The 17,612-nt window shown below is 40.5% G+C and overlaps 1 protein-coding gene across 3 annotated transcripts; it reads right to left on the minus strand.

Annotated features, from left to right (window-relative positions):
• Positions 1-1,622: 1,622 nt before the first annotated feature.
• MSGN1 (mesogenin 1) lies at positions 1,623-17,610 on the minus strand. 3 transcript variants are annotated; one of them, XM_042828917.1, is made up of 3 exons: positions 17,485-17,610; positions 8,511-8,581; positions 1,623-5,860 (listed from the first exon to the last, which is right to left on the minus strand). In XM_042828917.1, exon 3 carries the CDS (start codon positions 2,880-2,882, stop codon positions 2,373-2,375), a length of 510 nt encoding a protein of 169 aa, XP_042684851.1. In that variant the 5' UTR covers positions 2,883-5,860; positions 8,511-8,581; positions 17,485-17,610; the 3' UTR covers positions 1,623-2,372. The 3 variants fall into 3 exon arrangements, with proteins under 3 accessions (XP_042684851.1, XP_042684859.1, XP_042684842.1); XM_042828925.1 differs by having other exon boundaries at positions 1,623-4,259; positions 4,612-8,581; XM_042828908.1 differs by having other exon boundaries at positions 1,623-8,581.
• Positions 17,611-17,612: the final 2 nt, after the last annotated feature.

Consider the following 17,612-nt stretch of genomic DNA (forward strand, 5'->3'; position numbering starts at 1 on the left):
TACAAGATGATGGTCTATAACAAAAATGACAATGATGGAACTAGCTTCTGTGTATCTGCTGGTGCTTTGCCAGCACTAGTGAGCATGTACTCCTTTACAACTGTTGGCTACAGTGAGAATCTTTGTTAAAAGACTCAGAATCAAGTTCTCAGTTCTGTTTCAGTGTGAGATCCTGTGGCCAATGCACAATTTCATCTCCTTAATCATTAAGAGATCATAGAATGGTTTGGGTTGGAAAGGACCCTTAAGATCATGTAGTTCCAACTCCCTGCTATAGGCAAGGACACCTCCTCTAGACCAGGTTGCTCAAAGCCCCATCTAGCCTGGCCTTAAATGCTTCTAGGCAGGGGCATTCCATAACCTTACTGGGCAACCTGTTCGAGATGTGATCTGACTGATCTTGCCTGTGAGGCTCTTCATCTGCTCAAATCTGGATCCAGTACACAGGCTCATAGTGAGGAATGCTATGGTGAAATTAGTGCTGCCATTTCACATGCACAGGCAATTATCTCTATTTGGACAATTTTATAGGGCTTTAAAAAATGATACTACTTACAGTCTTACTAATGCCCAAAAGTTTGTAAGAAATGTAATGTGGGTTAAAACAGAACAGGAGCATAGAGGATATATATGCTTAATCGTGAATACATTTGAGTGACACTTCTACCTGCATAAATTTGAACTTCACTGCTTTTGAAGACAGTGATGGATTTCACACAGGTTGCTCCAGTATGCATATACCATCTGAGAAGAGTATTGAGTGAACTTAGGGTGAAGCAAAAGGGAAAAGGTCTTAGGGAAAAAAGTACAAAACCTATTTTACTATTATATATTACATGTACCTATTTTACCTATTTCATTACGTACAACCAGAAAGAGGAAAAAAAAAAGAGGGAAATGCAGCAACGTTTTAGATTTGCAGAGCTCTGCTGCAGGATGCATTCACAACCAAAGCCACCTGCCCCACACAGACATGTTGATCTATTCATCCCAGTGAGACAAGCCTGTTTTCTCTGCCTGTTGCTCTCCTGGTGTCTTACATTTCCCCACAAAGAAAAGGTTAATCTGCTTTAATGAATTCCATGCTGTTCAGCCTCGCAATACAGCAACTCTGTGTCAGATTTTGCTCCTCTCTGTGCGTTGCTGGGCTCGGTGTAGCCAAGTATTTGAAATCAATCTGCACTGAGATTTATGGAGCTTTTGTTTTCTTTTTTTTCCTCCAGTTTGGTTAGACCTATGTGATCTTGGTCACACGTAAGGTAAAAGAAATTAAAGATTTGTACTATGTTCTAATTTCTTTGGCTTTTGGAAGGTTTCATGTGTGTGTTTTATAGGACTGTTACTAGTTGTAAGAAACAGCTGATGTGACAGCTTTTAGTAAGGACGTTACAGTTACTAGCATCCTCTTAGGTTTCAATACGTCTTGAGGATAAAATTTTGCATCTTTCTGATATATGAATCAATTTATTTCACACCAGAGAGAAGGAAGAGGAGGGACAGATCTCAGCCTAACCTTACTCCAGTAGTTTGGTATAAAAATGTATTCCACACTTTATCAGACTCTGAAGCAAAGTTTTTTTTTGGATTAAAAACAGAAATACGATTTGTTTCTATATATATTAAAACAGAAGATAGACTTTAGCAGCAATTTATCTATACAAGATCAGTTGGTTTATATTTCATTTCCAGTGTTTAATCATCAGCTTTAGACTTTACTTATCTACCAGGTATGTAATACAAAGTACAGACTATAACATCGATATTTATTTGTTATGAGCAAAGAAGTTCCTGCTATTAGTTCCTTTCTTGATTTTTAAGTACAGAGGAAATGTACACAAATAAGTAATATTTGAACTAGCTAAACATGTTCCCCCTCATCCTGATATTAAAGTGCCTACAAATCAATACACTTATAAATCCTATGTGGTTGTTGTTACTTTTTACAAATTCACTTTAAAACCTATGGATTTACTGTTGTCTGCATTAAACAGAAAATCAGTCAGAACACAGATATGTAAATCCTAGAAGGTTCACATGGCTTTTTGGTTCATATCAGATCAGCTTTAAAATTTGTCAGGAGCTTATCATTAAAATAAACAAACAAAAAATGACAAAACAGGAGCATAAGAAAAACGTAAAGCAAGACTTCCATCGCAGCAACTTGCAGCTCAGGCTTTAGGCAGCCCCACATCACCTTCCAGCATCGCGTCCTACATACGCAGAGACCCTCGCTCTCCCTCCCTCACGTTCCTCTGTCACCCCATGCAGCCATGCTCCAAGAAAGGAGAAATCGAGCTGGTTTCGTTGTCTTTTTCAAAGGGCCCTTCCACAGCAGAGCCTGGGGGTGCCAGGGCAGGTGTTCCAACCGGGCCCTACACCCGCTTGACGCTGTTGAGGAGCTCCGTCAGTTCGCTGATGTACTTGATGGTGTACTTGAGGGTCTGTATTTTGGTGAGGGGCTGTCCCCGCTGGCTGTAGGCGGGCGGCAGGTAGTTGCGCAGTGTGTGCAGTGCATCGGCCAGGGTCCTCATCCGCAGCTTCTCCCTCTCGCTGGCTTTCCTCCGGCGCTGAGCTGACATCCGCACCTTGGTGCCCTTGGGCAGCCGGGCCTGACCGGGGCTGGGCAGGTAGGCTGGGGGGAAGTCCACCAGGCCGTAGCCCACCAGGCCGCCACCGCTGTATGGGGTCTCAGCTGCTGCCGGGCACGGGGACGAGGAGTAAGACTCAAAGGATGGCGTTGGGGACAAGCTGTGTGGAGAGGAGACAGAGTGCAGCTCGAAAGCCCCAGTGGAGTTCTTCCAGTCCCAGGAGGATAAGCAGACAGAGTGCTCCGAACCCAAAGTGTCTTCCATATTTATCAACGTCTCGTGCAATTTGTCCATTCTGGAGGAGCGCGCGGGAGAAGCAATTCCCGCTGCCCGCCAGCAAAGGCTGGAGCTGCCTGCTGCTGAGACCTTTTTATGATGGAGGGAGGAAAGTGACAAAGTGGGAACGTGGGTTTGGCCAGGGGAGTTCAAAGGAGCACCACAAGTGCTAAGATGGAAAATGAACTCCTGATGTGCTAGTTTCTTCTCAGTGATAATTATCAACCTTCAGCTAAAAAGCCTTTAAGCTAACAGGCAACAGTGAGGAAGGAGGAAAAAAAGATTATCTTCTTGTGACTAAACCAATTAAGGCTGCGCATCAACATTTAACGCTGCACTGGGGGGATAAGTGACGGGAGAGGAAAAAGAAAATTAACCATTTTACAAAGCAGTTAACAGAGAGTTTAAAGATAGCGAGCACTGACTTAGGGCCAGAATTTAAACTATTGAGCCCTGTTTTCTGTGTGACTGTTCGGAAGGAACTGCACCGCAGCAGTGATCAGCTGATCCATGCTGACTGTGGCTGAGATTCTCTCACTAAATGCATCTTAATTGTGAAACCCAAAAATGGTTGTCTTGGACTTTGATGTGTGTGGCTCTGTGGATTTCTCGTCTCGTTGGGTTGTAATTTCTCTTTGAATAATTAGCTTTTCAACAAGAGAAAGGGGAAAATCTGGATATTCCCTACAGGGAACTGCACTTAGTTTATCATTTCAAATCTTGAGTCAAAAGGCAAAGAGGAAATTTGTAGTTGTAAAGAAAGTCAGAGTCCTATTTAACAAAAGATTTGGGAAGATGTAATTAAAAAAAATAAACATATAGGAAATTAAATCAACACAAACTTCAGGCCTGAGCAGTTGTCTTAGATAGGAATTTAATTCAAAGCTGTATAGAGGTTAGGAATGTGTAAGAGAAGACTAGAAGATATTTATATAAGAATTTCTACCTCTATGAATCTGTTTTTCTGCTAAAAAAAAACTTTTCCGTCCCTTACTGAATACAACGGTGAAGATAGATGTTAGGCATTTCAAATGAAAATATATATCCTAAAAATGAATAGCATTAATAATGAGCACTTTTCATCTGTAGGCCTCTGAAGAGTTTACAGTGATGATTAATGATCTTTATTCCCCAAGGAAATGGATAAGCGGAGTCAAGGAGGAACTTGCTCAAGACCACACAGCAAATCATTAGGAGGGAAAACAACTGAGCTCTGTAGCCACTGAGCAGCTCGGCTGCCAGCCATGGCTTCATATTAATCTGTCATAGAAGCAAGATATAATATACAATGAAAAGAAAGAGAGAGCAAGTGCTAACCTGAAGGACCAAGAAAAGTAGGGTAGGATTTAGTTTAGAGCTTCAGTGTAATGACCTCTGTGTGCTTAGTAATCCACTCTGAAAAGAAAAGGGAGAAAGGCTTTTAGATGGCACATAGTCAAAGCAAGGTGGAAGATACCATTTCTTTGTGACTACAAAATCCTCACTACAACCACTAAGAGGAAAATCCTATGTGCACTGAAAATAGGGGCTGATCCAATATTCACTGAAGTCTTTTATGGATTTTTGTTGAGTTTGGAATCAAAACATTTGGAAGCTGCTTGCAGGAGAATTACTGATTTTATCATGAGGTGAGTAAGAAAGAACCACAAAGTGAATGTGAAGGGTTTTAGCATTTCAAACCAGTCTGAGATGATTTGTCTGTGATGAAATATATCTCATGCTCAGGGAAACTCAGGGCACACCTTACCTCAGTCAGGATTGCTTTGGGTTTTCCAGTTATCCTGTGTTGTTCTGATCTTTTCTTTTTTTCTTTAAGGAAAATGAGTTGCAATAGTCCAAAGAACAACAAATTCCTGCTATAAATTAAAATTAAGAGAAGATTTACAGCAGGTATTTTTGTGACTAGAGAGCTGAGTGAGCACCATTTCAGAGGTCACCAAGTCACAAGTCAGACTCAAAAACTGATTTAGCATAAAAATGAGTAACTTTTGTCCCAGTTAAAATCTCCCATTCTCTTTTTGTGTTTTCCTCATATTTGCATTTGTATTTATAGTACCTTCATGGTGCATATATAAATGCATATTTATATATATATATGACCCTTTCTTCTCATTGATTTTGATTTTGGAATCAAAAATCTACTGCCATTGAAGGCAGTCAAATTTGGAAGCAAAAATTTCAACAAATTACTTGTTAGCTATTTCTAACCAATGCATAATAATGGTAAATGTCAAAAAATCAAGAAGCAATGTAAGGTCCAGGATTCCTGTATGTTCTACAGACTATTTAATTCAACAGAGGATCATGGTTTTTAGTTTTTCTTGTATTCATTCCGTGATTCTGTCATTCTGTAATTAATTTTTGTCTGCAACCACATCTCTACCTGCAATGTGTGAATCATCGGTTGGGAAATGATCTCACAAATTAGGGACAGTTACAATAGGAAAAAAAAAAATACTGGAAATGATAGAAGTCATGGTGTTCCACTATAGCAGGGTTGAAAATGTGATACAGAGGAGGGTACGGCTATGTGGTGGATAGCAGGTATATTCTCATATATTCTAGGACTGTTTGATGCTCATTCATTAAAGAACTAAGAAAGTATAGTGTTTCAAATGTCACCTTCCTAAAGTTTAAATACATGGAGGAAAAAAAAAAAGAAGAAGAAGAAGAAGAAATTTAAAGAAGCATTGCAATCTTTATTTTATTCGACCTTGAGCAGATTTGGAGAAGTCCCTTTTGTTCTCCCAGTAATGCCAAAAGATTGCAAGGCAGTAAGAAATGAGGCTAACGCCAATGACATACTCACACTTACAAAATGATGAGGGATTTTCTGCTTGACTGACAGTTTTGATTTCCATTCCAGTAATTTATTCAGCAATATAAAGGCTAACATCTCCATCTTCATCTCTTTTAAAATGAAAGGTTCCCTAATCAGATTTCTGTATTTATAACAGAAGGAAGGAGAAGCATGGATGGAGCAAAACTTTTTATATCTAAAAGAAAAGCATAAAATTGAATTTTTTTTAGCTTCTCTGTGTGTCTGATTCAGGGTTTACATTTAAAATAAGATGTCCAGGTAGTTTGTCACTCACAGGTACGGTAGGTAATTATGTAGATATTTAAGGATTGACATACATTTTTAGTCTGTAAAAATTCCAGATCATATTTCCATCAATCTGTGAGGTTTGGAGAGTAAACAGACTTGAAATAGTGAGGAAAAAGTCATATGAAGTGGCTGAATATATTTCAGTAGCACTTAGCAGTCCACCTCCTTGAGAGTTAGGACAGAAGTCTGGTCTTACTGCACTGACAAGCAGTACATTATACAAACAGAGCTCTAAGATGATATGTTTTCAACTTTATTCTACATCTGCAAAGCTCTTAAAAGTCACTTCATCTCTCACTTAACATGGTTTTCCAAGCACTCTCTGCTTTGCCTCCCACTCTCCGTGCAGCTGGCTGTTGATGATCCTGCTTTGCACAGACCCAGCCGCACAGATGTAAAACGTGGTGCAAGCAGCTGCAGGTCTCCCTGGTTTCAGTAGACGCAGCAGGTGTTCAACACTTCCGAAAAGTAACACTGGACACCTCTGTTTACGCCTAAGCTGGCAATAAAGGAAGAAAAGGATCTAGCCCATTTGTTATCCAGAGTCCCATTAGCCACTGGGCGATGCTTCTCTCTTTTTTAATGCTTTCCCTTAATTTGGAGTAGAAGTGTTTTGGTTTTTTTGTTTTGTTTTTTTTTTTTTTTTAATGAATTTATTTGAGGTTTTTTTAATACTTCTGGAAGAGGGTCTAACTTGAATTCAATCTCAGCTGAAATCAGTAGGATTTGTAGATAAGTAAGCTGCACTGTACCAGCAAATATCCACATCTTTTTTTTTCTGAGGTCATTATTCCAAAGAATATGGATGAACAACTATCTACAACTCCTAGGGGGAAGCAAGGCAGTAAGAACTGGAGCTGATCCTGAGTTCCCCTAAAAAGTAACTGCAACTCCTTACTACAGTCAGTGAAAACCATGTGCAAATTGGATCCCTAATTGTTATCACCATCTTTGGTGGCTAGGATGAGAGAAAATACTGCTATTCATTTGTAGTAGGACCAGAAACTGGTGAGTTGCAGAGCTGCTAAAAATCCTGCCTTAGACATTTAAACTCTTCAGCTCTCTCTACTCCAAAATACCACACCAAGAGCCTGCTGATGAAGGACAAGTATTGTGGATGTCATGCTAAGTATCATAGATTTCACCAGCGCTTTGGATGGTGGCAGGCACCTCTCTGCAGTTGCCCTGGCAGGAGCAGGACCCGTCTACTTGCTTTACATCCTCACATCTATTTGATCCTCCAAATAGTGGCAGTCTCTGTTGACTGAAAAGTGACATCAGCTCCGCAGTTCATTTAAAACATCTGATCTCCAAGCAACTGGCTTCCTAGATGAAAAGGCCTACGTGTGGAATTTACACCTATCCACCTTTTAAGTAGGGAGTTTATTACCTAGTGGCTTTCAGCTGATTTTTCAGGAATGTCTTTTTAATACCTCTGTTAACAGAAGTTGAAAGGAGATTAGGCTATGTGGTTGGTCTTTAATGTCTACTGGCTACTTCAGCCAGAAGGAAAGGGCAAAGCTGAGGGGGAGGGGGCCCTAACGAGGCTCATTTTGCTCAGAAAATGAGAAGTTTTAGATATTATCAGAATAATAGAAGTCATTTAGGTGGGAGAACTCCGTTATCTCTCAGTGCATATTCATTGTATGAACTTTCACATGTTTTTAGAACAAAATGACTACTGAAATTGAGTTGATTTATTTCAAAGCTTTTCGTGGGAGAGGTGGAAGAATACCTGCTGTAAACATTTTAATATCCTAAGCAGTGCCTCCTTTTCTCCTCAAAAGCATAGGATCAAGTTTCATAAAGTACAATATAGTTTATTTCCAAGTTTTTCTTGTAATCTTTTTGTAAACACCCAGATGTTTCATTTTGTCATGTCTGGGGCAGCACAGAATTGTCCCAGACAAAGTTCAAGGTTGGTAATCCCGTTTTCCTGCCATTGCACTGATACTTTGTGCCCTGTGCTCCAAATGCTTCATTTTGCAGTGTGACAGATATTCTAAACCTCACTAATTCTTCTGAGAAATTCCAATGGCCGGGAAATTTTCCCTGAATGTGTTTAAAAACCATTTGGATATGGTGCTCAGGGACATGATTTAGTGGAGTTAGGGGAGTGTGATTAGATTGCAGTTGGGCTTCATGACCTTTAAGGTCTTTTCCAACCAGCGCAATTCTATGATTCTGTGTTTCTAAATTTGAATTAAAATCTCAGTTGTGCTTATTTCAATTCCAGTTGCAGAGCTGAAGCAGAGTGTTTGTAAAGGAGACTAGTTTTCGATTGCTCTGAGTTCATCTCAGGCCGTTCCTTTCCATCCAGTGAACCCCATCAGGACCTGCTCATTTCTCCCTCCCTCATGTCTGAGCACTGATGTGCAGAATTGCTGCTCGCTGTTAATAGAAACCATATTTCATCCAAATGAAGTTATGCTATGAACAGAGCCTGCAGCTCAGTTTAATAATTATAAAATGGATCAATAGTCTAAGGTAAGAGGCAACAAACAGGTGTTAGGTTATAAATATTATTTAGCACTTACATATTTCCCCTGTTCTGAAATAGAGCGCTGTGTGCATGTTGCAGGCTTCCTTCCCCGAACACTTGGTTAACCTGTGGGTGGGGACTGTAAATCACAAGTTGCCAAATCTCAATTTTAATCACATTCAGTTCCACAAAAAGCAAATCAGTCTTTTGGTCCACTGATGAATGCGAATTGTACTAAGTACTTCTCTTTTTTTTTTTTTTTTTGCTCCAGATGCCTTTGTAATTTGCCTGACAAATTAAACTCAGTGTTATAATGGTTCCACGAAAGTATTTGAGCAAAGCTGCTGCTATTTTTAATAGCTAAACTTTGAACACATGTCAGGTTTCCAAATGATACCAAACTGGGAGAGAGTGATTAATGTATTGGAGGGCAGAGGTGCCACTCAGAGGGATCTGGGCAGAGAAAACTGTTTGAGAAGACCCTCAGGAGGTACAGGGACAGCAAAAGCAAAGAGTCATGGAATCATCATGGTTGGAAAAGACCTCTGAGATTATCTAGTCCAACCATCAACCCATCCCTACCATGCCCCCTACTAACCATGGCCCTCAGTGCCACATCTCCATGGTTCTTGAACACCTTCAGGGGTAGTAACCACACCACCTCCATGGGCAGCCTGTGCCAATGCCTCACCACTCTTACAGTTTTCCAGGGGCTGGGAGAGCTTCACGCAGCACAGGAGCAGGATAACAAGCCAGGAAGCAGCTTGACTGCTTCCCCTGAACAGAAGACCGATGGAAGCAGATGGGCTGACAGGCTGGAGTGGGTCCAGCAAAGTGACCCTGAGTTGGAGCATGTGGTGTGCAGGGAGAGGCCTGGAGAGGTGGGTCTGTCCACCCTGGGATTGAGAAGGCTCCAGGTAAACCTGGTGGCTGCAGCCACGTGATGGCAGAGGGAAAAGAAGAGCATTCAAACTCTCTGCAGAGGCTCCCAGTGGAAAAAAAAAACCACAATGAGCACCTCAAGTGCTGAGTTTTATGGGCTTTCAGTCTCTCAGCGATTTCTTACAGACTTCTCGCTATACTTTTGGTTATACAGGGTTTTATGGGCTTTCAGTCTCTCAGCGATTTCTTACAGACTTCTCGCTATACTTTTGGTTATACAGGACACCAATACATTTCCTTTCTGATTACATTTTTAGGGAGTTGGACTGATTTGAGACAGCTGAGTGACAAGTGTATGAGCACACAGGAATATTCGCAACAACTGTAGACCTCGTTCCCTTTCTTTGCCTTATAATCAGGTTTTACTGTCTGTCTCGTCTAAATGTCTCTAATTCCATCTTCCTCTCTATGACTAGATAGCATATCTTTTTATTTTTTCCTTTCCTTCCTCCTTTTCTCCCTTCCTTTCATCCTGTTCCCTCCCTCCTTTTCTCCCTCCCTCCTTTCCTTTTTTCCTTCTCCCTCCCCTCCTTCTTTTCTTTCTCCCTCCCTCCTTTCCTTTCTTCCTGCTCCCTCCCTCCTTCTTTTCTCCCTCCTTCCCTCCTTTCCTTTCTTCCTTCCTTATTTCTTAAGATTTGATCTGGTTGTATATTTAATTTTCAGACTCCCATTCTCCTTCTGTTTTTCTTGGCAGAACAAGATGCCTTCTTAAAATCTCCTGCCTGTACAAATCATACATCTTTGCTTACCTGCTCAGCTATGTGGATAAACCTAATGTTAGAAGTAGAAAACACTTCATTATCCACTTGGAATTGTCCAAAGCATAGGTTATAGAATAAATAAAATAAATATCTATAGCAATTATTAAGGTTGCAAAGATGCAAGAAGCCATTACTTGAGGCCAACTTTTACTTGAGCAAACTCTTATTATTTTCTATTTTTTTAAAGACAAGGGAGAGCAAAAAATCCTAAATTCTGACTAGGAAAATTTATCTGTGGGCCAGTAAGTTAAGCTTATTCTTATCTATTAGGTCAAAAAGCAAGGAGATAACTTCCTTCACACTGGCACCCCATTTCACAGCATGCTGCTGGCTGCCCCATCGCTGTGATGAGACATAGGTTTCTGGTGTGTGCCCTAAGTTCCTGCATAGTTAATGGCAACTGATGTGTGCATGCATGGATGAGCAGGTAGCTCTTACACCAGCAGATATGCACATCTTGAGGGCAGATAGTCTTTACTAAGAGGCTGTTATTCTGGGGGCAAACCAAGGAGAACAGTAAATCACTGCTGCCTGCAGAACCCCAGAGCCCCCATCTCCTGCTTCCTCAGACAGTGATTGTGCCAGGGTAGGGATCCCTCTCTGATAAGATCTTCATGGTGCCTACCACAAGGGTTGAATTAAGCTGCTGGCACTTTGCTATTGCAAAACACTGCATAAAATGGGGACATGATCAGAAAGCAACTAAGTCTAAATTTTCCAGGCAATATCACTTTAAAGCTTTTGACCCCCCCACCCCCTTCAGGGAAGTAGTCTTCTAAAGTAAATACTAGCAAATGGGTTGTATTCAAAAAAAAAAAAAAAAAAAAAAAAAAAAGAGGGAGAGAAAAAAGGGAATTGTAATTTCCCCCTGACATTGACCCGACCTGTCAGGCTTCAATGCACGCTCATCAGTCTCCTGCTCTGATCTGATAGCTGACATTCTGTGATATGCTGAAAGCAAAGTAACACAGATGGATAGTGTTCTCTTTTGAAGAGCAAAATGCATCAGTAACTGAATTTTCAAGTAAGTTCAACGTGAAGTTAACTCTTAGATTGTAGGAGCATCTTCTAGTTGAAAGGGAACAAAGACTGCAGACTTAGTAGGGACTCCCTATTATAATGCATATAATGTAAGCTAACATTTACATAGTCCCTGCTTCTTTCTATATACTTCAGACACTAGCTTATCAACACTCATTACAAAGCTTTAAAAAGACTTCTAAGCGTTCCTTAGGGCAGCCAGAACCTCCCAAACACAACATGCAGCGTGAAGCCAGCTCCAAGCATCCCCAAGCTCCATCAGGCTTTCTTCCTCCAAGAACCTCCATGTGTCCCTATGAGGACAGGCTGAGAAAGCTGGGGCTGTTCAGCCTGGAAAAGAGAAGGCTGTGAGATGACCTGATAGTGGCCTTTCAGTATCTTAAGGGGAGCTACAGCAAAGAGGGGCACAGACTCTTTAGCAGGGCCTGTGGTGATAGAACAAGTGGAAATGGCCTCAAGCTTAAAGAGGGAGATCAAGATTAGTTATAAAGAAAATGTCTTTTACAGTGAGGGTGGTGAGGTATTGGAACAGGTTGCCCAGATAAGTGGTTGATGGAGACTTTCAAGGCTCAAACCCTGGGCAACCTGACCTAGCTGTTGTGTCCCGGTTCATTGCAGGGGAGTTGAGTTAGATGACCTTTAAAAGTCTTTTCCAATTCTAAGAATTCTCTGATTCTCTGATTCTAAGCGTTCTCTTCTTTCAGAAGGAGAGCTCAGCTTGGAGAAATAACATGTATTATTTGGACAGGAAGAAATTTCATCCCAGAACTTTTTAGTTAGTTCCTCCCTTAGGAATCAGTTCTGAGATGAGAAGAAAATGAATTCCTAGCATGTGGATCTGGAATTCACCATTACAATACAGCAGAGGAAATAACTGTTATATTCAATTTTACAATCATGAAGGATAGAGTGATCTCATTTCAAATGTTCAGATGAGTTCCTGCTGAATCCTACGAGTCCCTTCTTACTTCAGGGTAAGACAGTAAACACTACTATGAACATCCTTTATATTTCCTATGGTTTACTCTTGATTTTGCTCACATGCACTCATGATCTCAATAAATCTTTGATTTTATTTCCAGGCTTCCTCTTCCAGCTGGAGATTGCTTTCACACCCAGATGATCACCTTCCCTTTCTGGTCTAACAACCAAGCAAAAAATATTATTTAAGAGACAACTCCATGGCCATCTTTTCTCAGGTTTGCTAGGTGACAAAATTCTCAGTGTCATACACTGAGATGTGCCCTGTTAAGAGTAATTTCACCCAGACAGAAGCAGCCAATCCTCCTGTCTGGATGGACATTATATCAGAATCTCTAATTGTTCAAAATTTTCCATGAGGACTTGCTCTAGCTTGAAATGAAATCTAATAAAATAAGTTAAACATACTTTTTTTCTTGCATGGTATTAGGGCCACTCAAATTCAGCAACAGAATTGCAATTTTGGGTGACTTTTGGGTAATTTTTGGCTATTTTTTTCTAGTGTATTTCTTCCAAGTGACTCAGAGCCGTGGGAGCCCCTGGATGCTCCACCTGGCAAAACGTGGGTGTAGGTGTCTGCCAGGAGGGAGAGACAGCACTGGAGGGAAAAGATCAAAGCCCTATAAATGTGTCAAACTTTCAAATGCAAATCACCTGCCATAACTCTGCTGAGAACAAATCCTTCATTATCACCATTCTGTGAAAGGCTTAAATTAGCCTGAATTGGCTGGCAAGAACAAGAAAAAGAAAGCCATTTATCTTCCTGTGAGCTTTATTACCTTCGGATTTATTTGGCTAATGGTCCAATAACTCACTGATCAGAATATCTGCATAACGAATACTTCAAATGATCCAAAAATACAATTTTTGATCACATGAGGTTATTAAAGTTAAAGCGAGACCTGTGGCAATGGGTTATTACAGTGTCAAAAAGAGTCTTCACAATATGTTATTCTTTTTAATTGACAAACTATGAGCTGCTGAGATTTACATACTAACAATTATCCTCTGGCTTCTTTTCTATGGGGTTGAACTAAAATTAGGGGATTCCGCTAATGTGCATTTCCTAAGCATGTTCTCTGGACACATACCATATCCATTCTTATTTTAGACTGCCATTATTTTGAAAACCTAACTAATTTCTTAGTGAAAAAAATACATTTCTTTCCTTCCTACTTTTTAAAATAGAATCATAGAATCATTAAGGTTGGAAAGGCCACTAAGATCATATAGTCCAACCATCAACCCATGCCTGTGACTGCTCTAGCCCATGACCCTCAGTGCCACCTCTCCATGGTTCTTGAACACCTCCCTGGTGACTCCACCACCTCCCTGGGCAGCCTGTTCCAATGCATCACCACTCTTTCTGAGAAGAAATTTTCCCCAATAACCGACTTGAACCTCCCCTGTGCAACTTGAGGCCATTACATGACATGCTGTCACTGTTACCTGGAAAAAGAGGCCCACCCACACCTCACAACAACCTTCCTCTGGGGAGCTGTAGTTTAAAAAATAGACTAAGGCACATTAAGTATTTGATTAACTGACTTGAAGAGTTTAAGAAGTACTGCACAACATTTAATGCTGATTCATAAGGGGAAATTCTAGCACTTCGCTTTGTTAAATTAACTGCAGTGAGGTTTTCTTAAGAGAGCATTATTGGGATCCTTGGAAGATGCACCCTGATCAGGAAAATCTTGGTCACGGTAGAGAAAGGTCTGAGGGGTGCTGAATGGAGACCACTCAGCAAGCACCTCCATGAGGATCGGGTGAGGCTGACCAGAGCATCTGGGGTGGTAATTTCTGCACAGATATCTTGCACCTCACTGGTTCTTCTGTTGGTCATAGTTTGGATATATTCCCCCACTGATACATCCCCATCCCCACAGTGACCCACATGAGTCACACTCTGAATGATCAGTTAAATACAATTTACAAAACATGTCTTTTCCCCAAAGGAAAGTAACAAGGTTATATGTGTTCAAACAAGAAGGCTTTGTAAGGTGATACAGATACTTACATGCATGCCACAACAGGAGGACTCAGCTGCTCTGAAGCTTTTCCCTGTTCACTGTCACTAAGTCTACCACAAAGTCTTGGGCTTGCAGTAAATTGGGCCTGGCAGTTGGAGGATATTTGTGACGGTTGAGAGTAATTTATGTTGAATTTGTGTCTAACGACTTCTCAGCACAAAAGGTGGTGGTTTTTTTTTTTTTTTTTTTTTTTTTTTCTTGTTTTTAACACACTGGTTAAAAAAAAAAAAAAAGGCAAAAACCTTCACTTACTGATGTTTTACAGGATGAACATCCAGTCATGAACAAGTTGTAGTAAGATACACAGATACACATCACAGTTGTTCTAAGGAATATAATTTTCTTGAAGGAATTTTTCCGTACAATAAAATCCCTTCAGGCAAGACTTACAAGCTCATTTTATAGTTACATTCTTCAGATTGTCAACATGGGGAGAATATCCTGCCTGTAAGACTTTAGCGCAGAACAAACAAAGGGTGATTTTTATTTGTTCATGCAATTTGTTAGGCTGCTATATGGAAATCAATCAGTTATTTATAGGATGCTCTAAAGCCTACCTTTCATAGCACTAACAGCAGAGATAGCAACATGGAAGGTGCTGGCAGAGTGATGCTGGAGAAGGCATTCTGGGGGGGAAGAAAAGCAAAACCTGACTTTTACATCTTAAAAAAATCAGCATGTGATTTGTCATAGTGTTTTCTTGTGGTACTGCCAAAAAAAGAACATCTTAAATCAGGACAACTGAAGAACACATGCTCTATGCTTTTTTTTTTTTTTTTTAATATGCTAACAACTGAAAATAGTATGTCTTTACAAACCACAGACAAAAAATGGAGTTTAATTCTGCTGGCAACTGATCATCAATGGTATTCATCAGGGGTCAGATCCTGATCTGGATGAGGGGACTGAGTGCACCCTCAGTAAGTTTGCAGATGACAAAGTTGGGAGGAGGCGTTGATCCACCTGAGGGTAGGAAACACTCCACAGAGGAATCCGGACTCCTCTGAGTTGATGGACTGAGGCCAGCTCTAAAGGTTCAATAAGACCATATTCCTACACAACAACCTCACGCATCACTACAGGCTCAGAGCAGAGTGGCTGGAAAACTGCAGAGGGAAAGGCTCTAAGGGGTATTAACAGCTGTCTAACCATGAGCCAGCAGTACACTCAAGAAGGCCAACACCATCCTGGCTTGTATCAGAAACAGTGCAGTCAGCAGACCAAGGAGATGATCGTGCCCCTTGGCACAGGTGAGGCTGCACCTCAAGCACTACATTCAGTTTTGCACCCCTCATTACAAGAAAGACACGGAGGCCCCGGAGAAAGGCCATGACGGGCCTGGAGCACATCTTATGGGGAGCAGCTGAGGGAATTGCTGAGACAGAAGAGGCTCAGGGGAGACCTTAGTGCTCTGTACAACTAGTTGAAAGGGGGTTGTGGTGAAGGAAGTGCTGGCCTCTTCTCCCAAGTAAATGCAATAGGACAAGAGGTAATGGCCTTGAGTTTTGCCCAAGGAGGATCAGTTTGGATTTTAAGAAAGATTTCTTCTCAGAAAGAGCGGTAATTCATAGGAACAAGCTGCCCAGGGAAGTGGTGGAGTTGCTGTCTCTAGAGGCATTAAGAAACTAGGAAATGTGACATGGTTGAATGGGCATAGGTCAATGGCTGGATGATATGACATGATGGCAGGGGGGTTGGTCTCAATGACCTCTAGAGGTCCCTTCCAACCCCTACAATTCTGGGATTCTAGAGGTATTTTCCACCCTTAGTGATTCTATGATTCATCTAGTAAATTTGCACACCAATTTATTCAGAACAGACTGTGATTGAAGTTCCCCCTTCCTGTACCTGAGAATACCAATAGCCTGACAAAAAGCCCTTTCAAAAAGAATGTTTGTAGCAGCACATGCAATTTGGCTGAGCAAATAGCTTTTTAAAATAAAACAAATGCTCACATACAGCTACTTCAACACCAATTTACTTTGCATTATAATTACCCATGAAGATAGCTTGTTGTATTTCAGTCAGGCATCCAATTTGCTTCAAATATCCACCAGTACATGAGTGTAGCCAGCAGTTTCCTTTGAGCAAAATTTTCTAAGGATATCTGCCTTCCCAGCTATGCTTAGTGAACAAATCTCCCCAAACCCTACAAGGAAAATTCTTTCAGGACACAAAGCTTTGGTTTACCGAACTTTTAAAATTTTTCTGGTTTTATTTATTAGTCTTAAATTCAATTCAGCAGTAACCACAGTGATGGATAGGAGGAAGAGAACTGTGCGAGAGTGGTTCTGTCACCTGCCATCATTCTGTTTTTCTTTTAACTGTTGTTTTCTTTCCTGAAGGGAAAAGCGCTAAATCTAGCGCTGAGTTTAGCCAGCAGCACTTAAGTTTGCAACAACTCCCAATAATATTCTAACTGCAGTTTCCCTTTTATCTACTGATACAACATGGCAGTGTTTGACACCTTTTTAGACTTGAAAAGACTTTATCTTGTCTCAAGTAGCAGCTGCCATTAGTCTCTTTCACCCCATCTCTCCAGTTTCTTTGTTATATAGTAGCATACAGCCAAGCCCATGCTAATCCTCAAAATTCAGTTTAGATACCTCATTCTCAAATTAGAAAATATTTCTGTCAAGTGCATATTGATTTCATTGATCAATTCTGTTAAGATAAACACAATGATTTTGAACAAAATTCTTGTTAGCAGCATTTGAGAACATACTCGAGTACGTCAGTAATACACCCCAATGAAAACAAGTAAAAGCAATTGCAGCTCAGTAGTGGGCTATACAGAAAATAAGGATTTCTTGGATCATTTTCCACGATATATACGTACATATATAAATATATCTATTTGTCTCTTTAAATATTTTATATATATAAGATACATATATATATATATATATATATATATATATTATATACATATATATTTTCCCCTACGTGTACATTCCCTGTATCAGTACTTTATGACTTTCTGGTTGATTTCCCCATGGAACTGAAATAGAATCACACGAAGACCCCTAAACATTCCCCCTCGTTAACATATGTTATATAAGTGTTCTATGTTAAAGCAGATGTACAATATTGCTTTTAAAATGGAAATAATGGTTTTTATACTGCTAAGACAGAACCTAAATTTCTGGTCCGTGTTACTCCAGGTATCAACTAAGAGTGACACCCTCATCAGGAGTGATACACCTGATACAGCTTAGGGAGTGCTTTCATAGGAAATCTTTCAGAGAAGTATTTAAAGAATGCATCTTACCTGCTCCATCTTCACAGCAGACATAGTTTTATTGCTTTGTATGAAGCATCCTGATACAGATTGTTTTGGCTGACCAGGATGGATAAATGAAAACATATTCAGTGGTAACAGGGAGATGTGTTACATTC

Source organism: Centrocercus urophasianus, unplaced genomic scaffold (genome assembly GCF_019232065.1).
Source record: "Centrocercus urophasianus isolate 14NV4802_14NV808 unplaced genomic scaffold, USGS_Curo_1.0 seq_10, whole genome shotgun sequence".
NCBI lineage: Eukaryota > Metazoa > Chordata > Aves > Galliformes > Phasianidae > Centrocercus > Centrocercus urophasianus.

What these genes read in the sequence shown, in the direction of transcription:
- MSGN1 (XM_042828917.1), bottom strand. Translation starts at nt 2,882, where the DNA reads ATGGACAAATTGCACGAGACGTTGATAAATATGGAAGACACTTTGGGT.